This window comes from Peromyscus californicus, unplaced genomic scaffold (genome assembly GCF_007827085.1).
Source record: "Peromyscus californicus insignis strain IS unplaced genomic scaffold, ASM782708v3 Scaffold_11__1_contigs__length_118956290, whole genome shotgun sequence".
Taxonomy (NCBI): domain Eukaryota; kingdom Metazoa; phylum Chordata; class Mammalia; order Rodentia; family Cricetidae; genus Peromyscus; species Peromyscus californicus.
The window spans coordinates 14,512,260-14,535,536 of record NW_026294402.1 but is presented as its reverse complement, the minus strand read 5'-3'; the positions used below and the strand labels follow the sequence as shown (position 1 = coordinate 14,535,536).

Sequence of the window (23,277 nt, the reverse complement as noted above, 5' to 3'; positions counted from 1 at the left end):
CCCTTCATTACCCCAACTCACGTCCAGGTTGTTCATGTAGATCTCATCCATTTCTCTGTCATTGGGTGATCCCTGTGTCTTTCTTGGGGTCCTGTTTTCTAGGTAGCCTCCCTGGAATTGTGAGTAGCAGTCTAGTCATCTTTGTTTTACATCTAGTATCCTCCTATGAGTGAGTACATACAATGTTTGTCTTTCTGAGTCTGGGTTACCTCACTCAGGATGATTTTTTCTAAATCCATCCATTTGCCTGCAAACCTCATGATGTCATTGTTTTTCTCTGCTGAGTAGTATTCCATTGTATATATGTACCACATTTTATTTATCCATTTTTCAGTTTTAGGGCATCTAGGTTGTTTCCAGGTGCTGGCTATTACAAACAATGCTGATATGAACATAGCTGAGCAAGTGCCCTTGTGGTATGATTGAGCATTCCTTGGGTATATGCCCAAGAGTGGTATAGCTGGGTCTTGGGGGAGATTGATTTCCAATTTTCTAAGAAAGCACCATATTGATTTCCAAAGTGGTTGTACAAGCTTGCATTCCCACCACCAGTGGAGGAGTGTTCCCCTTGCTCCACATCCTCTCCAGCATAAGCTGTCTTCAGTGTTTTTGATCTTAGCCATTCTGACAGGTGTAAGGTGGTATCTGAGAGTTGTTTTGATTTGCATTTCCCTGATGATTAGGGATGTTGAGCAATTCCTTAAATGTCTTTCAGTCATTTGAGGTTCCTCTGTTGTGAATTCCAGGGATCAAACTCAGGTCGTCAGACTTGGGAGTAAGTACCTTTATGTAGCATGAATTGTTACAAGGTCTTATTAATAAAATCAAACCCGGAGCCAGGTACTGGGGTTAAAGCTGGAAGATCAGAGAAGCAGAACACGACACAGCTAGCCTCACCTTGCCAATTCCTCAGCTGATCCTGTTTCCTCAGACTAGAAGCCTCTGAGTCCTTATCCAAATACATCTCAGCTGAACTGCTGCTCAAAAGCCTAAAAGCTTAACCAGGCCCTAGATCCTGGTCCTCACACCTTACATACCTTTCTGCTTCCTACCATCACTTCCTGGGATTAAAGGCATGAGTCACCATGCCTGGCTGTTTCCAGTGTGGCTTTGAACTCACAGAGATCCAGACGGATCTCTGCCTTTGGAATGCTAGGATTAAATGTATGTGTGCCACCATTTTCTGGCCTCTATATCTAGTGGCTGTTCTGTTCTCTGACCCCAGATAAGTTTATTAGGGTGCACAATATATTGGGGAATATAATATCACCACACCTGTACCCACTGAACATCTCACTGTATGTGTGGCGATTCGTGTGTGTGCAGGTGCATGTGCAGGTTATAAGTGCATGCATCAATCATGGGTGTCTCTCTGGACGGCTCTCTACCTTATTTATTTCTACGTGTATGGTGTTTTAGTGCATGCAGTAACCTGAGAGAACAGAAGAGGGCATCAGATACCCTAGAATTGGAGTTAGAGATAGTTGTAAGCTGCAATGTGGGTTCTGGGAATAGAACCTGGGAGCTCTGAAAGAACCACCAATACTCTTAACTACTGAGCCATCTCTCCAGCTCTTTCAAAGATTTTAAGATAAGTTCTCACACCATATATAAAGTTCACAATTCAATTCGGCTGGCTAGCCAATGGGGTCCAGGGATCCACCTGTCTCTTCCCCTTTAAAGCTGTGGTTATAGACCCTCACAACAGTACTTGGCTTTTTTTTCTTCTTCTTCTTTAACATGGGTACTAGAAATCTGAACTTAAATTTTCATGCTTTTGCAGCAGTTACATTACTGATTGAACTATCTTCCTGGCCTCTCATTTATAAATTTCTTCTTAGTCATCTCAGAGGTAGAAACTAGTGGACTTATTAGCTAAGAATTGGTTTATATGAGTTGGGCAGTGGTAGTGCACACCTTTAATCCCAGCACTCAGGAGGCAGAGCCAGGTGGATCTTTGTGAGTTCGAGGCCAGCCTGGTCTACAGAGCAAGATCCAGGAAAGGCACCAAAACTACACAGAGAAACCCTGTCTCGGAAAAAAAAAAAAAAAATAGAAGAATAATTCAGTTAAGAATAGCTACTTAATTTCCACAACTAACCAACTGACCAGAAGGTTGTGTTAAATAGTTTTCTTCAGTTGATTGAAGAGATGAAACTGGAGGTCACTTGCAAATACACGTGTCTGTCTACTTGACCATCAATAAGGAAAGCATCCGTTCCTCTCTGTAGAATTCATGGGAATGAATGTTCAATTGCCAAGATCTAGAAACCACGGGTCATTTTATCCTGCATGATGATTCTGTGTGACCCTGTCCACTCACTCTCTTCTTTTTATTATGACAACTGTCAGCATTTGCAACTAAGTTGCAATGAACATTGGCATTTTATTTATTTATTTATTTATTTATTTTTTTGGTTTTTCGAGACAGGGTTTCTCTGTGTAGCTTTGCGCCTTTCCTGGAACTCGCTTTGGAGACCAGGCTGGCCTCGAACTCACAGAGATCCGCCTGGCTCTGCCTCCCGAGGGCTGGGATTAAAGGCGTGCGCCACCATCGCCCAGCTGACATTTTATTTTTAATTTATTTTTTTATTAAGAAATATTTTAATCATTTTACATACCAACAACAGATCCTCCTCTCCTCCTGCTCTTCCAGCTTTCCCTCCCCAACCCACCCCCCATTCCTTCCTCAGACAAGGTAAAGTCTCCCATGGGGAGTCAGCAGAGCCTGGTACATTCAGTTGAGGCAGGTCCAAGCCCATCTACCTGCAACAAGGCTATGTAAGGTGTCACACTTTAGGCACTAGGCTCCAAAAAGCCCGCTCATGCACCAGGGATGGATCCTGATCCTACTGCTAGGGTGCCCCTTTAGCAGATCAAGCTACACAGCTGTCTTGCTTATGCAAAGAGCCTAGTCCAGTCCCATGGAGGCTCCACAGCTATTGGTCTAAAGTTCATGAGTTCCTACTAGTTTGGTTTGGTTGTCTCTGTAGGTTTCCCCATCATGATCTTGATGTCCCTTGCTCATAGAATCCCTCTTCTCTCTCTTCAATTGGACTCCTGGAACTCAGCCTGGGGCTTGGCTGTGGATCTCTGCATCTGCTTCCATTGGCATTTTATTTTTTTGTTTTTTTATTTGACTCACATACCTTGTGACTGGGCCATCAAGGTATAAGAACTCCAAAAAAATGTCTTGCTGTGAAAAAAAAAATCACATTGGGACTGGAATGATAGGTCAGTCGTTAAAGTGCTGTCACATGTCATGAGCATCCATGTTCAGCTCTATAGTACCAATTTATTGCAGCACCATGCTAGCAAAGCCAGGAAAATGTTCAAGGCCTGCTGGACAGTTAGTCTAGGCAAGTCAGTCAGCTCCACGCTCAGTGAGGGACCTTTTCTCAGAAAGAAAAAAAAAAGTGATGGAAGAAAACACTAGGCATGCTCTCTGGTCCCCAAATATACATGTACATAAACATATGTAGCCTACATGAACACATACATACAAAAAAAAGAAAAATTATCCTATACTGACTATTGTTGGATTATATAATAAACCTTGAAGTGTCAGCGAGATAAAATAATTAGATTCTAATAGAAGAACTCAGGAGCACAGGTATTAAATGACTGGAAATGATAGAATTGCTACAGTTATGTGGCCTGGGTTCTGCCAGTTAAAGATTATGTGGCTGGAGATACATTGTCTAATGTCTCAGTTCCTAAATTAAAAGTAAGTGTTTGCATCTGAAAGAAAGGATGTAGATTATTTTTCACAAGCCTTCATCCTATTCTCCCGCATGGCTGGAGTAACACAACTTCCTACTGACGGTGTACAAGCGGTCCGCATCCTCACGCCATTTTCTGTTTATTTTCTTGGTGACCAACATTCTGAGAAGGGTGAAATGGAACCTTGATGGAACCTTTTTACATTTTTCTGGCTGTTTTTATTGGTGTTAATATATGACCCTGTGTACCCTCAAGACCCCAGGTCAATATAACACAGAGAAATGTGCATGTCGGTGTTTATTTCAGCACTTTTTTTTTGGTTTTGTTTTTCGAGACAGAGTTTCTCTGTGTAGCTTTATAGCCTGTCCTGGAACTCACTCTGTAGCCCAGGCTGGTCTTGAACTCACAGAGATCCACCTGCCTCTGCCTCTCGAGTGCTGGGATTAAAGGTGTGCACCACCACCACTGCCCAATTGCAGCACTTTTTATAAGAAAAAGTTTTGGAACCAGCCTTGTTGTCTACCTACAAGGGAATGGTGAAGAAAACGTGCTGCATATGCACACAGGAACATTTTAGCAATAAAGAACAGATTATTTCAATTATAGGAAAACGGATGTAACTGGCCATACATTGTGAATTGTTAGTCTCAGAAAAACAAACATCATGTTTTTTCTCATTTGTGGTTCTTAGATTACATACATGTTTATATATAATTGTGCATGACTAGATGACAAGAAAGTGCAAGTGTTACTGTCTTAGGGGATGGATGTAATGGGAGAGGGAGAAGCAGAAGAGAAAGAAGTGACCTGTGCAAGGAAAGGATATGCTTCAAGCACATAGGCTTGCACGAAAATGACCTTATATAACCCAGCATAGTAAAAGAAAAAAGAAAAGGAAAAAATAGATTTACATTATAAAAACTCAGAAGCCAAGGGTGACTACAGGCTTGCTAGCTACCTGCAGGGACAGATGTACTTGCATTCTGCTTCATGGTCAAGTTACCTCTATACTGCAATCCTGCTTATCCTCCCCCCAGTGATTGAACATGCACATAGCTGTTGCCCCATTCTGAAGTCTAGAGAGAAACAAATAGCCTGAGCGCGTGTTTCTTCCATCCCCTCTGCAGCAGCAGGCCCTGTCCAGTTGCTTTTCAGAATCAACTTCACCATCATTAACCTGGAGTTTGAGGAGGACATGAGTCACCCTGGATCCAGGAAGTTCAATATCACTGGGAGAACCCTGCAGAGCCTGGTGAGAGTCCTGCTCACTGAATCTAGCGCCCCCTACTGGTCATGCCATGCCATGCCCCTGGAAGAAGCCACTGCCCACCTCATCCTGTCTACACACATCCAAATCCGACTCACCACTGCCCGCTTTGTGCATCTCACTCCTGTCCTGTCTCTATCCCTCATTCCTCCTCCTCATCCCTCTCCTCTTTCTCCACAGCTCAGGCCCTTGTTCAAAAAAATCAGTGTTGGTCCATTATATTCTGGCTGCAGACTGACCTTGCTCAGGTGAGTCCTTAGAACAGCAAGCTAGAGTTGCTTAAAGTGCTCTCAGTCCAAAGATTGTGTTCAGATTTCTCCCTACATTTCTTCTGAATGTCTTATGCACAGGTGAATTCAGGAGGTACCATATCCAGTACCAAAATCTCTCCTGATCCTACTACTGCTCCCACAATCCTTAAACAAATCGGAACCTCCTTCTGCTCATCCATTTTGAATTTTCTCCTGATCCCCCCCCCTTATTTAGGAATAAATGAACATTTCCTATGAAGTTTAAAGTTGGTCCACATGATTTCTCTTAAGACAAATATGCCCTTTCTGCTCACTAATTTTGACCTTTGGGGACTCAATTATTATTCTTCAAATGTTTCATTTATGACCTCTCCTTTTCCCATAACACACACTTGCTTATTTGATTGTTACAATTGATAAAAATTTTGGACTCACTGTCTGCTCAGAGTTACATGTTACTGGAGGTCAATATGATAGAAAATCTACAACTGACTTTGTAAGTCTTTATCAGATAGAGACCCTTCATGTGCTGTTCCAGGTATCCTAGGATCCCTCCTTAGGCAATCAATTTATCATCATTCTCTTCACCTATCCTTCCCAGATCTGAGAACAATGGAGCAGCAACAGGGGTGGATGCCACCTGTACCTACCACCTAGACTCTGCTGACCACAGGCTGGAAAATGAGCAGATATATGGGGAGCTGAGCAGTCTGACCAAGGGTGTCACCGAACTGGGCCCATACATCCTGGACCAGCACAGTCTCTATGTCAATGGTGAGCAGCAGCCACCTGTGTTTTGCTATATTGCAGAGCCCATACACCTTCCTAGGCCTTCTTTCCCTCAATTCTACTACATTTTAAAACTCCTGTTATCTATGTAGGTTACACCCACCAGATCCTGACTACCACACCCGGAAGTGAGTATTCTAAGTTTCCTTAATTTTCTACCACATCGATCACTATACCCAGCCCTTTGAAATGAAAGAAAGCAATAGTTTGTTGTCTCCATTTCACTTTTCACCCAACCACCAGCCTGTGATGTGTATCACTTAAAACCCTAGCAGAACTCAGACTGGGATACCCATCCTGGTGTCTCTATATAGATTATGTCTCTACTCCAAATGGATGTCATTTTCCCCACAGTGTCCATGGTGAACATTGTTTCTTCAAGTATGCCAGCTCCCATCTCCAACCTCACAGGTAAAATTATCTCTGAAAATGCTTCCAGTGAATTCTGTAGTCAGGATAAAGGGTGGAGTAGTATGTCTAAGAGGATCCTAAGGTTGACCCTTGATGAATGACAGAGGGTCCTCAAAGGTCTGAGAATTCTCAGAATACTATTTCCCATCCTAGCATCCAGCCTCCAAAGCTGTTCTCTGATGTCTGTTTCTTAATGTAGGTGTCTACTGACTTCTAAATCTTTCTCAAGCTCTTAAAAGAATGTTAGCGAGCAGAACAGTCAGTCAAGAACAAATTGGTTCAGGAAGCAATGTATAAAAACACCAACTCATGATTTTATTAGCCCCCTAATTTGACCCACTTGACCAAATGACCAAGAAGTCTATGTGAGTGTGTGTGTGTGTGTGTGTGTGTGTGTGTGTGTGTGTGTGTGTGTGCGTGCATACATGCTTGTGTGTGCTTACACTTGTGGATGCCAGAGGTGAATCTCTGCTTTTTTCTTCAGGTGTCATCTTGGAAATATAGAGCTGAAGGGTGGTTCAATAAGTAAAATACTTCTCACTTAAGCATGAGGACCAGAGTTTGGGTTCCCAGAACCCACATGAAATCTGGGTGAGCATAGCAGCTTGCCTGTAATCCCAAACTACAATAGGCAAAGACAGGGAATCTCTGAATAAACTGGATAGCCAGACTAGCAGAAAGGACAAGCTCTGGGTTCTCTCTGAAAGATCTTGCCTCAATATATAATATACACTATGATTGGAGAAGACATCTGACATCAACCTTGGCTCTCATACATGTGTACATGCACCTGCACACACATGCCTCACATGTATGCAAATGCACATACAGATATGCACACCACACACACATATGTATGCCAAAACAGATAAATTTTATGACTCTATAAGCCTTTTCTTCTTATCGGAGCTCTCTGACCGAAGGCCTTACTCTGGGCTGACAATTGATCCTGCTTGGAGAAATTAACCCTGTCCCCTAGTCATCCAAGGTCTCCTTCTCTGATGCACATGCCCCAATGAGCAAACGTGGTAGTGGTGCATGGATAAAACTATGTAGAGCTCCTATGTTGTGGCATGAAGGGAATCAACAGAAAAAGAAGATAATTAATCCAAAGCAATGATAGAGGCAATATATGATCTACCAGTAGCCACACAACTGAAGAGCATGTCTTTACCACCACCCCCAGAAACCATTACCTGCTAAAAGCTCCTCAGAAATGACTAGATGAGCCCCTCCTTCATCCGTGTTAGAACTTCACTAGGCCCACTCTTGAATAGGTAAGAGCAGTTGTGAGTTAGGTGCAGCAGCCATGTGCTGTCCTGAAGACAGTATCCCACTGAGCTCTTCCCCATTCTTCTCTTACCTTCTTTCCTCCCCCTCTTCTATGATACTACCTGAGCTTTGCAGGGGGTGATATAGATGCTCTCTTTGTATCCAAGCACTGAACAGTTAGTTATTCTCAGCACTTTGACCACTTAAGAGTCCTTGCAGTTACTGCTGTCTGTTGCAAAATATGGTATCTTACCAAGGCTAAAAGCACATTGCTATTGATATTTTAATTGCCATCAAGTTTAATTACTAGTGTTCCTGTCATTCAAAAGAAGTTTTTTTGTTTTTTTTTTTCATTCTGGTAGAGACATCTTGAATTAGGTGGGAATACATGGGTCCAAGTGATATGAATATAGATTATGTCCTAAATCTAGTTCTGGTATGACTCAGGACTTAACTTCTCTCCTAATCTAATTGCAGCTTCCAGCTCTGCTCTGCTGCTGTATACTCTTAACTTCACCATCACCAATCTACCCTACACGGAGGACATGTGGGGCCCAGGATATGCCAAGTTCAACGAAGTGGAGGAAGTCTTGCAGTTTCTGGTAAGACTCCTACCCACCTCCCCTGCCTCAGCCACTCCATCACTTTTAGTCTTGCTTGCTCCCTCCAGCCATCCCTGCCACCTGTTTGTCCCACTCCCTTACTAAAGTCTCATCCACTTCTCTTTCTTGTTTTAATTACCATCAGCCATATATGTCCCTTGTGTTACACTCATTGGTGCTCTGTCTACCTTTTACCTCACCTACTTAAGGCTCACCTGTTCCCTCCAGTCACACCCTTCTTCCTTGCCTGGCTCACTGGTACCCCCAAATCACCCACTTCAGTCCTGCCTTCTTGCCCCACTCACTGATGACTCTTTTACCCCTTCCAGCATAACCCTCCTGTCTCTAGTTCCAGTCACTGATGACTGATTGGTTCACACACTCCGTCCATATCCATGTCCCTCTGTTACTGCAGTGGGCAGCAAGAATATATTATAGAGATTCAGCTGTATGTAATAAGCTATACCTTGACCGACCAAGAAGTCAATCAAGAGGAAGCCATTTATCAAGGAATATTTTGTGTTATTTAGATGTTAATATATATCATCTATCTTCTGCTATGAAATGCTTGTGTGCCCATACATTACTAGGCCATATGTCAAACAATTTAGCTTCTCAGATCTACTGCTGATCCACTAGGTAACACTCCTGCAGGGCCTAGGAGACAGGTGGATATGTGGATGCATAGCTTTGTTTTTTGTGCAAATGAAGCTCAGACCATCCCTTGCCTTCAGGCCTATTAGTATTGCAGAGCTCTTGCCTCAGGACAATAGGGCTTTTTGCATAACCAGGTGCAGTAAAGACTGGAGCAGAATTCCTGGTCCAGGCTGAGCCTTGTGGTCTGAAAGAAGAAGGCAGAGTTTCTGTAGCTGGTAAGGCAGAATGGCTCAGGCTGAGGAGAGAGGAGCAAGGAAGAGGTTATCAGGTAAATCAGATCAGGAGAGGAGAAGAGGAAGGAAAGATAGAGGATGAAGGAACAGGGGGCAAAGATGAGATCAAAAGCATAAGGTCTTAGTTATTACTAGGGCTATGAGGGGACAGAAAAAGTAGGTACAGAGAAGAGCTGAATGTGAGGACAGAACTGAAGCTGTATAGACAGAAGTTTGTTATAGAGAAATAAAGTAAACAGACAAAAGAGCAAGGTGTATATAGATTTCTTTCCACCAGATAGCCCCACGCCAGATGTAGTGTTGTTCCCCAGGACCCTGGGAGGGATTTTCTCAGGTTAGGCCCCTGGGAAAATTCCATTATGTTACTTCACCAACTAATGTTCCCTCAGATTACTTTCATAATACTCATTGATTCTCTACCCACATTTCCTAGCCTTATTAACATCTTCTTGACCTGCCTACAGATTATCCCCATGTACTACCCACTTGTCCAGCCCATTCACTAAAGCCCCACCCACCTCTCTATCTTGCCCTGCCATTTGTTTCCACCCATATTTCTCCTGTGACTCTCCATGGTGCCCTGCCCACCCCTTTCAGCCCAACCTACTTCTCTTGACTTTTCCTCTGGTGACCTGCCTACTTCCCTTATCCTATCCACTGTTGCCCCATCTACCCAATCCTACCATACTACCTTCTGTTTTCCTTACCCACTCACTAAGTTCCCACCCACAACCCCCTCTTGCCCCACCTATTGATATTCACTTGTTCTGGTGCCCACCCATCCCTCTCCTACCACACCCACTTCTTGCTTGCTCATGAATTCAAGACTTGCTCATTTCCCTTTCCCCACCCTTCACTAAAGCCCCACTAAGACCCCCATCTTGCCATACTTACTGGTACCTACCACATCTGTCTTGCTACACTTTGCCCGACCCACATTTTTCAGCTTTGATTACCTCTTGTTTCACCAACTTATAGCCCACCCACTCTATCCCTGCCTACCTTCCTTGCCTTTATCATTGGTGACATACCCACATCCCTTGCACTACCCACAGTTGTTCTACCCACTTGCTCCAGCTGTACCAATGTCTTGCTTCCCAATCCATTCACTAAAGCCCCTCCCCCCATGTAACACTGCCTACTTCCCCCTCTTGTCCTTCGTTCTGGTGTCTGCCCACATCTCTCATATCACATCAGTACAGGGCCCACCTACCCCAAACCTTCCTACTTTTTTCTTGCTACACCCACTAGTATCCTTTCCACCTCTCTTATCCCCACTCATTCCCTTCTTGTGACAGTCACTGAGGGCCTACCAACTCACTCTAGTCCTGTCTACCTTCCACTTGCCCAACCTTCCCACTAAAGTCTGCTTACTTCCCTTTATTGCCCTGCCACTGGTACACACACACACACACACACACACATTTTCCACACTCATGAGTACCCTTGCTACAGATTCTAACTGGTTTCCATCCCCACTGCCTCTCTCACCCATTCAGTCTCAGCCACATCCTCACTTGCCACACCCACTGATTCCCCAACCCACTCCTTCAAGCATCACACTTCTCTCTTGACCTCTTTCCTGTTTCCCTACTCAGACTGTATATTTAACTGAACCTTCTCTCTTCTTCACAGCTCAGACCTTTGTTCCAAAACACCAGTGTTGGCCTACTGTATTCTGGTTGCAGACTGACCTCACTCAGGTGAGACCTGTAGAGAAGACCACCCAGGAAGGCATGGTGGAGTTTCTATACATACTTCTCTATAGCTAGGTCTTCTTTTTGGTCTCAGCCTTTTTGCAGCCCCTGGGTTAGACTGGATTCTATACTTTCTCATTCTTCTTAACTTCAATATTCCATGTAGTATGTATTAGTTTCTGTCACAGAAACAAAAAACAAAACCCAAACTAAACAAAACAAAAAAAATCTCTGAAATAATCAACTTACAAAGAGAAAATGCTTTTTGTTTGTTTGTTTTTTGTTGTTGTTGTCTTTTAAACAGCCAGACTTGCAAAAATTCAGTATGTATCTGAGCATGAAATTGAACTTATGATTCTCTTGTCTTCACCTCAAGTGCTGGGATTACTGGTGTATATTACCAGGACCAGTGTATATGGTGATAGAATAATGGTATTCAGAGTCTCATGAACACTACATCAGCACTCTACCAACTGAGCTACATCATAAACCTAAGAGACAAGTTTAATTTTGATCAAGGTTTTAGAGGCGCATCTATCCACAATCAGATGGATCATTGCTTTTGGTTTGTAGAGGGGCAGTAGGGCTAAATTGACCGTGTCCAGACAAAAAGAAAAATTGAGGAAGAGGAACAAGGGGAATTCTACAGTTTCCTTGAGTACACACCCCACAGTGATTTAAAAACCTCTCACTCAGTGTCAACAATCCCCCACTTCCCAATAGCTCCACCCTAGGGATCATGCCTGTTTTGGGGGGTATGTGGATAACTTTTTTAGAAGTTTTTCTTTTGTAACATTAGAGCTGGTTTTGTACGTTGATACTGCTTAAATGTGGTTTAATCATGGAATGCTTTCCTTTCTCCATCTATTGTCATTGGGTTTAGTAGTTTGGACTCTAACCACCATCAATTACCAATAGTGCTCCCACTAATAATGGCCCCTTATGAGCTCCTCTCCATCCATACTAAAGTTGTGACTGGCTTGATCTTATGCAGATTAAAAAAATTTTGATAACATCACTATGCCCATTTTGTAGATGGGAAACTGAAACCAAGAGAAAATATTGAAGAATTGGGAGATTAGGGAAGTATGGGAATTAAGAAGGAAATGAGAGATTGCATCTCATGCCTCAAGACAGGTATATGATGGCCAGAAAATCTAAAGAAAAAGAAAAGCAGGTAGAGAAAGCCTAGGAAAGGGTAGAGTACATGCAGGGAAGAAGTACTCAGCTGCAAGTGAAAGGTAGAGAGGTAAGCCAAAACTGAACAGGCTATAGACAGATTAAGGATCATGTGGAGATACAGGAGTCTTCCTTCATAGGCTTTTAGGTATCCATGGAAGGATCCCAGCAGACATCTAACAAGATTTCCCTTTAGGAGGAGAATTGGTTTGCCATGATAATAATGGATCATAAGATTCAGGGCACCACTGAATCTTGGGTTCAGGAAGTGAAAGTAGAGCCATTTTCACCATAGAATTAAGGCAGCAGGGTGGGTCCTGTTCACAAGCACCTCAAGCATTCTAACGTTTTCTACAGTTTTCTCATATTGCTGTCAGAGAACCTCACTCAATGCTCCCCATTATCTCCATTCCTGGATCCTTCCATCCAGTAGCTAAAAAAGATGGAATAGCCACCAAATATATATAGTTTCTACCTTTCTATCAGTATTCTCATTTCCACAAGCCATTTCCTGTCATGTTCCCAGAATCACAGCATTCCTCATTAGTCAATCCACTTATTGCTGTCTTCTCTATCTGATCTTTCCAGGCCAAAGAAGAATGGAGAGGCTACCAAAGTAGACATGGTTTGCACTTACCACCAATATTCCACAGGCACTGATCTGGACAGAGAGCAACTATATTCAGAACTAGAAGAGCTCACCCACAGCATCACTCAACTGGGTCACTATACCCTGGACCAGAATAGTCTCTATGTCAATGGTAAGCTGTGGTCGTCTTAACTTTGTTGCAGCAAAGCCCATATTGTCCCCCTCTAAGAACATCCTTTATTCATTTTCCATGTACCAATCCTTATGCTCTTTCCTTTAATTTCACTCTGTAGGTTACACACACCAGATTGCAGTAACCAGCACCAGCAGTGAGTATTTAAAATCCTCCCACATTACAGTTGGAAGAAGCATGAGGTCCTGACCATATATCTAGTTAAAGAGAAAAGGAAGTGGTCAAGTACACAGGTTAGGAAGTCCTTGAAATCATGTCATGGAGTTGAGTGCATCCTTTCATTTTTTTGACAACAGAGAAACATTACTAAATTATAGTTGGATAAATGTGTGGAAGAAATTAGTGAACAATTTATAGAAATACAATGAGAATCTTGGATGAAGAGATCCCTTTTACACTTTGTAACTTCTCATTCTTTCTTTGGGGGGTTATTGAGCTGTATGTGTATGCAATGTGTCTATATTGACGCACTTCCACATATTTACATGCATATATAGGTCAATGATTGACCTGACATGTCTTCCTCTATCATTCTTCACCATATGTTTTTGTGGCAGGTCTTTCATTGAACCAGGAGTTCACATACTCACCTAGGTTATCCAGCTATCAAACTCCAGGAATTCAAAATGTCTTCATCTCTCCAGTACTAAGATTACAAGTATAAGCCACCATGCCCCCCTTTTTCTATGTGTACTTGGATACAGAGCTCATGGCCTCATGCTTGCAGAATGAACAGTCTTGCCCACTGAGCCATCTCCCACATTCTTTCCCTTGGCCTGAAGCACAGGATGGTCTAACCTTGCCCAAAATTAGTGAGCCAAGGATACTCACTCACCACTGTAGTCTCCAGTGAGATGTTGCCAGAGTCAGGACTGTGTCCTCAGGCTCTGCCTTCCTTGTGTTGATTACCAAAAAGCTTCTCTTCTCATTCTCCACCAACAGCTATACAATCACCCTTGGTATTATTTACCCTCAACTTCACCATCACCAACCTATTTTACGAGGAGGACATGCAGCCCCCAGACTCCAAGAAGTTTAACACCACAGAGAGGATCCTGCAGAGCCTAGTAAGTCCCATGAATTTTCTCCAGCCCTATTCACTTCATTCCAGCCCTGCATCCTCTTTATTCCCATCGACCTTTCTCTAGCACCCTTCCACAGTCTGCCTACCAAACTCCATCCCCTCACACCTCTCTCTAGACCTATCTTCTTTCTGGCCCCACCTATCTTTCTCCAACCTCCTTCTGCATCCTTCCCACCAAACTCCAGCTCCAAACACCTCTGATCAGTCTATGTCATTTCAGCCTCACCTTCTCTATGATCCCACATATCCGTCTTCAGCTCTGTCTACCTCATTCTAGTCTCGCCCCAGTTCTCCAGCTCTAGCACTCCTCTTTGGTCACTTCCACTGTGCTCAGCCATGTCTGCCATACTCCAGGCCTCTCTACCTATCTCTATATCCACACTCTCTCCAGCCCCACAGCTCTCACCCATGCCCACTTAACTTCAGTCCTTCTCATCCCACTAGTCATCTCATGTGGGTCCTACTTATGTCTACCAACACTCTGGATCACCAATGGATGATCACTTCACCAAAGAATAAGCCCTATCCTTTGGTCCCCCATCCCATTGCCTTACCTTCTACTTTATTTTTACAGCTTGAGTCCTTGTTCAGAAACACCAGCATAGGCCCTTTGTATGCTGGCTGCAGACTGACTTTGCTCAGGTAAGTTCTTAGAATGTCACCCCAGAGTTGTCACTGTGCTCTCAGGCCCACCAATGTGACCTACATCCCTCCTGCCTCTCTCTCAATAGCCCAGTACACATGGGTATTCAGAAGGGGGCCCCAGTCAAATGTTTCTCTTGATATCACCATTTTCCCTTGCAACTGTTCCAAGCCCCTACAGAGTCTACCAGTAAAATAAGACACCAACTCTGAGTACACTTTCCAGATTCTCTCCTTTTTCTCTCTTTCACAAGAAGACCCATTATCCCATACTTTCAATTCTATTTCTATGGTTTCCCTAGAAAAAATGCATCTCTAACTTGCACATTCATGTTTATTGCTGTTCTATTCATTATAGCAAGAAAAGGGAACCAGCCCATATGTCCAACAACAGATGGATGAATAATACAATGGTCTCACACACACACACACACACACACACAAAAAAAAAAAAGTAAATAAAAATAAATCTGTAGTCAGGCAGTGGTGGTGCATGCCTTTAATTCCAGCACTCGGAAGGCAGAGCCAGGTGAACCTCTGTAAGTTCAAGGTCAGCATGGTCTACAGAGTGAGTTCCAGAACAGCCAGGTCTACACAGAGAAATCCTGTCTCAAAATAAAGTAAAATACCTTTAATATTTTAGTTAAAAGTTAAAATAATAACAATAAATACAACAAAATATTAAAACAACAAATACAAATGTACATCACCAGTTGCTTCATTTTCCTATCCAGACACCACCTATATTCAAAAATGAGCTAGGCCTCCGGATTACGTAGTATGAGGATGCAAGTTTCAGTCTCAAAATGTGCTGACATTTGTCCTTCTCACCAACTTGTCTCAAAGAAGTAGTTAGGCCAGAAGACAGTGTACTCCAGAACTCATCTGATTTCTAATCTCCCTACAAAGCTTCCCATTTTACCGGAGTCTTCTTATCCTGCCCCCAGAGAGTCTTAGAATTTCATGGGCCAGATATATTTTTTAATTAAAAAAGATTTCTATTAATTTTAATTATGTATATGTATATGTGTCTGTTTATGGGGATGTGCATGTGAGTGTCAGGTGCCTGTAGAGGCCAAAAGAAGGTGATAGATACTCTGGAACTGGAGTTACAGGGAGTAGATACGTGTGCTAGGAACTCAACTCAAGCAAGTCCTTAGCAAGCTCAGCAACCACTGAGGTGTAACTTCAGCCTCCCAATAAAAAAAATGGCTGAGTGGTGGTGGTGCATGCCTCTAATTCCTGCCAGGTCAGACTGGTCTACTGAGTGAGTTCTAGGACAACCAGGGATACACAGAGAAACTCTGCCTCAAAAAAAAATTAATTAGCTTACAAGGTAGCAGGCTTTCTTACAGCATTTTTATACACACTTAGTTTTGATTGACACTTCTCCTTTCTTCTCCCCCATCTCCCTTCCATTCTTGCTTAAACACTTCCACAGGCACTCTTTCCCCCTGCACTTTCATATCACATGTAGCCTATTACCCTCCTCATCCCATTCACTTAAAGCCACTTTCTCCACCTTCTCATGGTTTCCTGGATTCTACACAAACTCACTCTTACATAAATATGCATATATAACAATTAGATGCTAGGATCAGAAATTTGAGACAGAACATATGCTTGTATTTCTGAGCTTATGTCATATTAATGTAATATTCTCCAATCTCATATATTTGCATTCAAATTTTATTTTTCTTTATGGATGGATAAACTTTCATTGAAAATAGTTACCACACTTTCATTATTTATTCATTTGTTTGTGGACATCTATGTTAGTCCATTTCCTTGCTGTTGTAAATAGAGAAGTAATAAACATGAATGAGCATCTCTATGGCAGGATAGAGAGTCATTTAGCTATATGTTCAGGAGTTGTGATGCTTGGTCATGTGGAAGTTTTATTTTAATTTTTTGAGAAGCCCTTTTATACTGATTTCTATAGTGGTTATATGTAGCAGACGTTGTTGTGGGCCACCAACAAGCTCCCAAATTATGACACAAAAACTTATTATTAGTTATGAGTGCTTGGCTTTGCCTTATGCTTGTCACAGCTGGCTCTTATAACTCATTTTAACCTGTTTCTCTTTATCTACATTTTGCCATGGGGATTTTTACCTTTCTTTCATTCTGTATTTCCTACTCTGTGTCCGGCTGCCTGGTGGCTGCCTAGCTGCCTGGTCCCTCTTTCTTCCTTGTTCTCTCCTCCCCCCAAGCCTAGACTCTCCCTCTGACATAGTCTCTCTGCCTGCCATCCCTGCCTATCCTTTTACTGCCTAGCTATTTACCATTCAACTTTTTATTAGATCAATCAGGTGCCTTAGGCAGGCAAGGTGAAAGAGCAGTGCATCTTTACATAATTAAACAAATGCAGCATAAACAAAACCAACACACCTTTACATCATTAAACAAATGCAGCATAAATAAATGTAACACATCTTAACATAGTTAAAGTAATAGTCCATAACAGTTATACACTACTTTTTCTTCATTCTCCTCGCTTGCCTTCCCTAGGCTCAAGGGGAAGTATTTCTATTGGATGTTAAAATCTTTTTGCAGGTTAGAAAGAAAGATGTCTTCTGTACTAGGTTGAGTCCCCGATCCCAATTCTTCATCTGCCTCAATCATGAGCTCTACTGTACCCCTGCCATGAGCATTAGAGTTTGAGTCTTACCATTTCATAAGTATTTTTCACTCATCTCACAGTCCCAAACTATGATGTCAATGTGTTAAAAGGATCAAGGTTTGGATTTTTTGAAATAAATAATTTTTATTTATTCTTTCTTCTTGGGGAAGTACATGTACATGATGAAATATACAGAGAGAGATATCTATATGTAATATTATATTATACATGAACTATCATATCTACCCCCCATTTACCCCATTCAAGTCCTCCTTACTTCCCCTAACACATATCCCTGACAACTCCACCTCTTCTTTATTTGGATAACCTATTAAGTCCTATTAGTGTTGTTCATATGTGCATGGGTGAAAGGTCATCCACTGGAACATTGGAAACCTACCAGTGCAAATTCCCTCAAAAAAAAAAAAAGCTTCTCAGCAATATGTAACCAGTCACTTTCTGGTTGGATTTAAGGCCATCTCTGCTGGAGGAAACATATGCATGGTACTGTAAATCTGATCAAGTGCCCATGGTTGGTAGTTCATATACCCCAAGTTAATTTACAACTATTATTTTGATGGATACACATGGAATCCAACTGTCCTCTAAGTCCATATCTTTATATCCATGGATGAATTCAACCCTCAGATCTCACCAGAGAAGTTTCATTATGCAATAGATGGCTGCTTATGCAGAAACTCACAATTGGCCAAAGCACTGAGAATAAGTGTCTGTGGAGTGTTCAGCCACAAACTGGCCGTCTCTGTCACACTCCCTTCTCCCAAGGCTCAATGACCATTGTGGAAGAAGGGGCAGAAAAATTGTCAAAGCCAGATATTGGGCTTATAGATAATACCAGAGTGTGGCACTCACAAACTCACAGTAGCTGTTATTACAAACATTAATATTCTTGCATGGAGTGGTAAGGGGTTAATGAGGCCCCCGACCCTAGTTGAGAAGCTATTGACCATCAATGGATTCTAGTGTAAGTCAGTTTTCTTCCATTACAGTGGATGACCCAATACCCATGACTATATGAGCAGCATATATTGACCTCAGTGGGGTATAGAAAAAAGAGGATATGAAATTGGGAGAAGGCAGAGGGAGGGGTAGATCTGGAAGAACTTGAGGGAAGAGTGGAAGATGTGATCAAAACACATTGTATGCATGTATGAAATTCTCAAAGAAATGATAAAATATGTATGTATATAAAAAGTATTCTCTCTTACCCAGCAGCTATCAACTGCTAATAGTTCCAGAGGAATGGGGTAAGACCCTCATATATGCTAGTTTTGTTGACTTGATTCTTCTCTTGTGCAAGTAAACAGCTACTGTGAGTTCATGAGTATAGTAGCCATGTCAAGTCCAGAAGATAGACTCATCCTCAACTTCTTTGTTGAGGATGTTGTTACTTTCTTTCTGCCTCTACTTGTTCAGTGTTGTCCAGGCATTGATTGTAAAAAGGGAGTACTAAAAGTGTCTGGTTTGCCGGGCGGTGGTGGCGCACGCCTTTAATCCCAGCACTCGGGAGGCAGAGCCAGGCAGATCTCTGTGAGTTCGAGGCGCAAAGCTACACAGAGAAACCCTGTCTCGAAAAACCAAAAAAAAAAAAAAAAAAGTGTCTAGTTTAGGGGTGAATATTCATAATCTCTTAGTCTCTGCTAAGCCTGGATACCTGCCTCTGTACCAGACCTCTTACTCCTGATGGCCTCTTCCTATGTTCAACTCCAAAAATTCTCAAGACCATTTATGATTATCACTTTTACTCTCTCTCCCCAGTCCCAGGAAGGATGGAGAAGCCACTGGAGTGGACACAATTTGCACCTATCACCCTGACCACATAGGTCAGGGCCTGGCCAGAGAGCAACTGTACTTGGAGTTGAGCAAGATGACCTATGGTGTCACTCAGCTGGGCCCCTACACTCTGGATCAGGACAGTCTCTATGTTAATGGTGAGATGAGTATTCGCCATTTTTCTTCTGCTGAGACAACACACCTAACAAACACAGCTTAAGGAAAGGAAGATAAATTTTGGCTCAGGGTTTGAGAAAAGATATAGTTCTTCCTGGCACAGAAGACCTGGGCAGAGAGACAGGAATGCTGTCGCTCACTTTGCTTTCTCCTTTTTATTCACTTCAGGGCCTAAAGCCGTGGAATGGCACTACCCACGTTCAGTAGGCGTCTTCCCTGTTTAAATAAACTCCTCTGGAAATGCTGTCTCAAACACACTTATGTGTAATCTCATAGGTTATTCCAAATCCCATCAACCTGACAGCCAAGATTAAGCATTACAGGCTGCTCACCTTTATTGCTGTTCAGCAAGCCACATGTACTTCTTATCTCCTTTCTATCTGACCCCTAGACCCTTACTCCTCCATTTGTACAGCTTATACCCACTAGAGCTTAGTCACTACCCCAGCAGTGAGTATGATGAGGTTTCAGATGTCTGTAAAGCTTGAAATTTTCTACCATATACAACCCAGACATTAGAAATGGAGGAATCCAAGAACCTACTGTCTACACCTCAGCCTCACCCTCTGTCTACCTTGAGTGAGCAGAGATCTATTCCCTGCTGTTGTCCCAGATATAGGCACTTCCTCTCTGGAAAACACAGAAGAGTGGAGTTCACAACCAGCCCCTTAGGGTGCTTTCTCCATAGCTTTTACACTGGGAGCTCCTACTTTAACATAAAAGGTCATGTTTGAATGTGGATTTCTTCTTCCTTCCTGGGTGAGCTCCATGGCTAAAGGCATGCTACAAACACAGTCTGAAGTAAAATGGGAAATAACATCTTTCTTAAGACAGACTTAGAAACTCCAGTAATTTAAAATGCTCTGTGGCAGAGAGCTTAGTTCATGCCCAAAGTTGCTTTTTTGTTGACAATCTTTCTCTTTCCTCATCACTTTTTCATGTCTCTACAGGTTACACCCATCCAGCCTCAGATACCATCCCTAACAGTGAGTATTTCAGACCTCTACATGTCCCTAGCCACCTCCTTTCTCCACAAATATGAGATGCTGGATGAGCCAACCTTTCTTCTATTATCCACTTTAAATGAGCAGGAGTTCAAAAGGTTCATAGAAATGTAGACTAAGATAGAAAGAATAAGATTCACCCACCCTTCCCCAAAGCACACAACCCAAGGGTGATGCAAATTTCAAACAATAGATGTCATAAAACAAAACATAGATTCTTGGCTATAGTCATCCAGGCTGCTGCCATTCCTTAAAGATATGTCACAATTTGTATTTCATTCCTCATCTTAGGTTTTTTGTTTTTGTTTTGTCTCAACACCTATGACTACCACATCCTTCCCAGCTTCCTCTCTTGCTCCATCCCCTACAACCAATTCCACAGGTAGGGAGGGATACATGCTCTTATTGGTACCAATAAGGCAAGCAAATCATTTCATCTCTCAATGCCCATCTACCTTTGCATTGAAAATTTTGTTTTCTGTTATTCAATCTAGTTACTCAGGATCCAAATTCTGATCCCAGTCAGTACCACAAAGGAGTTCCAGAGCATTGGACTACACATTTCCTAGATATCATTCAGGTCTCTTTGACCATCAACTTACTTACTTTTTTTTTCTGTTACTGTGATAAAGTATTCTGATCAAAGCATCTCAAGGAAGGAAGGAAGGAAGGAAGGAAGGAAGGAAGGAAAGAAGGAAGGAAGGCCTTATTTTTATCTGTTTAAGATATAGTCCATCATAGAGTTAAAGTGGTGGGAGCGTGAAACAGTTGGTCACATCACATTCACAATTGGAAAACAGAATCATGAATACATGATAGTGCTCCAGTGCCCTTTCTCCATTTTATACATGACAGGGTGCCTCACCCATGGAAAGATCCTGTTCAGAGCTATAATGTGTTTTCACGTATCAATTTATATAATCAAGATAATCTCCTACAAGTATGCTAAGCCTATCTCCCAGGTGACACTAGTGTCTATCAAACTGACCATCAACAGGAACCATCACAGTCACTCATCCTGAAGATACAATTGTCCTCCAAATGTTCTTCTCATAATTACCAAGGGCAGAGGCAGAGTGCCAACCTTCACCCCTCCTCTTGTTCACTTCCCACATCCAACTGTCATGGAATCTCATCTCTTGTCCCTTTGCGAGCACTCCCAAGCCTCTTCTTTCTCTGTAGTTACACCATTTAGACTTTATTGAAACCAGCGTTATTTTCCCTAGGAAGACTATAGCAGCCTCTATTCTGGCTTCCTAATGTCTTCCACATAGCAGCTATGGCATTCTTTATGATGTGTTTGTATCTATAGAATTCCTTTCTTATAAATAATATTTGAGTGATTCTATTTGTTCTTAGTCACACCCAAAGCTTTGTGCTACTTAACCATTGCCTCTCTGGAATAAGCTCGGAGGGTCCAGCAAATCTCACACCTGTACTTCCCTCTGGCCATAGTAAAGTAATTTTAAGTTCCTTTAATTCACCAGGCTCTCTTCTCCTGCATGCCTTTACCCAGGATGCCTGGAGTGTTTTCCTTATTGGTTAGATTCTAGCAATTCTTAGCTGTGCTTTTTGTCACATATGAAATAATGCTTTCTCTAAAGAGTTTTTGTTAGTCATTGGTTGGGTCACTCTCATGATTTTCCTACCTGCCCTTCTGCTAGCTTCTGTAACATGAATCTTAAAAGTTCTTATTAATAAAAAAAAACCTGGAGCTCGGTATTGGGGTGAACATTGAAAGATCAGAGAAGCAGAACAGCTTCCTCACCTTACCAATTCCTTAGCTGACCCTGTTTCCTCAGACTGGAAGCCTCTGAGTCCTCATCCAAATTGATCTTAGCTGAACTTCTGCTAACAACCTAAAAGCTTAACCAGCTCTAGTTCCTGGTTTTCATGCCTTATATACCTTTCTGCTTTCCCATCACTTCCTGGGATTAAAGGCATGAGTCACCATGCCTGGCTGTTTCCAGTGTGGCTTTGAACTCACAGAGATCTGGATGGATCTCTGCCTCCCAAGTGATAAGATTAAAGGCGTGTGTGCCACCATTTTCTGGCCTCTATGTCTATCTAGTGGCTGTTCTGTCTTCTGACCCCAGATAAGTTTATTAGGATGGACAATATATTGGGGGACACAATATATCACCACAAACTTCCTGGTTTATACATTAGATGATGATTCCCTGTTCATCTTTGGATCTAAAGAGTTTATCACACAGCCTTTCACACACAAATTATTCCTGGATGCATGAAGAAAGATTCCAATTCTAATGTTTAAGCAGGTCTGGAATGTGCCCTGCTTCAAAATCTATTAGACCAATAATGTCACATAGAAATAGAAGCAACCTTGGTCATTACCAGTTCTAAATCGGGATTCTCTATTTTCCCCACTACTATAGGCAATGGTACTGTCATAGTACCCATAACTCTCAACTTCACCATCACCAACTTACACTATACAGAGGAGATGGGAAATCCCGGTTCCTTGAAGTTCAACTCCACTAAGAGGGTCTTACATTATTGGGTGAGTCCTTCAAAGAAACCCACCAACTACCTTACAAATCCCTAACAAAGCCTCATCTATATTTTTTGCTAACTCTTTTTATTTATTTATTTTTCCATCAGCTTGAGACCTTACTCAATAAGACCAGCATTGCCCCACACTATTCTGGATGCAGATTGTCTTCACTCAGGTAAGACCCCCAGATGGAATGGACTATTGTGAAACAGCCAGCAGAGATCATGTACTTCTAACATCCCATTTTACCATCCACCCTGACGTTCTAACACTTTCTTCTTTCCCAGATAGTGTGTAGATTGAGTTACAACTTACTAATAGGAGTTGTTTAATGTAGAAAATTCAAGTGTTATTCTACTTAAAATGAGAGTCTCTTAGAAGAACTTTCCTGTATACATTATAAACAAAATATTTTATGAAGTTCTAGAGAGATGGGTCATTTGGTACAATGCTTCCCATAGAAGCATGAAAAAGTGAACTCAACCCCTAGAGTCTGCATAAAAAGATAGATGTGGTGGCAAACATTTGTAAACCCAGCACTGGCAAAAAAGAGAAACCCTGATTCAACAATAGGA

General features: G+C 42.2%; 1 protein-coding gene across 1 annotated transcript in view; it reads left to right on the top strand.

Moving 5' to 3' along the window:
- The window catches only part of Muc16 (mucin 16, cell surface associated), a 188,228-nt gene that overhangs the window by 91,482 nt on the left and 73,469 nt on the right, over positions 1-23,277 (top strand). The window contains exons 36-49 of the mRNA XM_052726120.1: positions 4,851-4,975; positions 5,171-5,238; positions 5,843-6,015; positions 6,123-6,158; positions 8,191-8,315; positions 10,841-10,908; positions 12,670-12,842; positions 12,964-12,999; positions 13,806-13,930; positions 14,522-14,589; positions 18,992-19,164; positions 20,134-20,169; positions 22,584-22,708; positions 22,810-22,877. Of these exons, the coding sequence (XP_052582080.1) occupies positions 4,851-4,975; positions 5,171-5,238; positions 5,843-6,015; positions 6,123-6,158; positions 8,191-8,315; positions 10,841-10,908; positions 12,670-12,842; positions 12,964-12,999; positions 13,806-13,930; positions 14,522-14,589; positions 18,992-19,164; positions 20,134-20,169; positions 22,584-22,708; positions 22,810-22,877 (1,399 nt within the window). The remainder of the gene's footprint in view (positions 1-4,850; positions 4,976-5,170; positions 5,239-5,842; positions 6,016-6,122; positions 6,159-8,190; positions 8,316-10,840; positions 10,909-12,669; positions 12,843-12,963; positions 13,000-13,805; positions 13,931-14,521; positions 14,590-18,991; positions 19,165-20,133; positions 20,170-22,583; positions 22,709-22,809; positions 22,878-23,277) is intronic.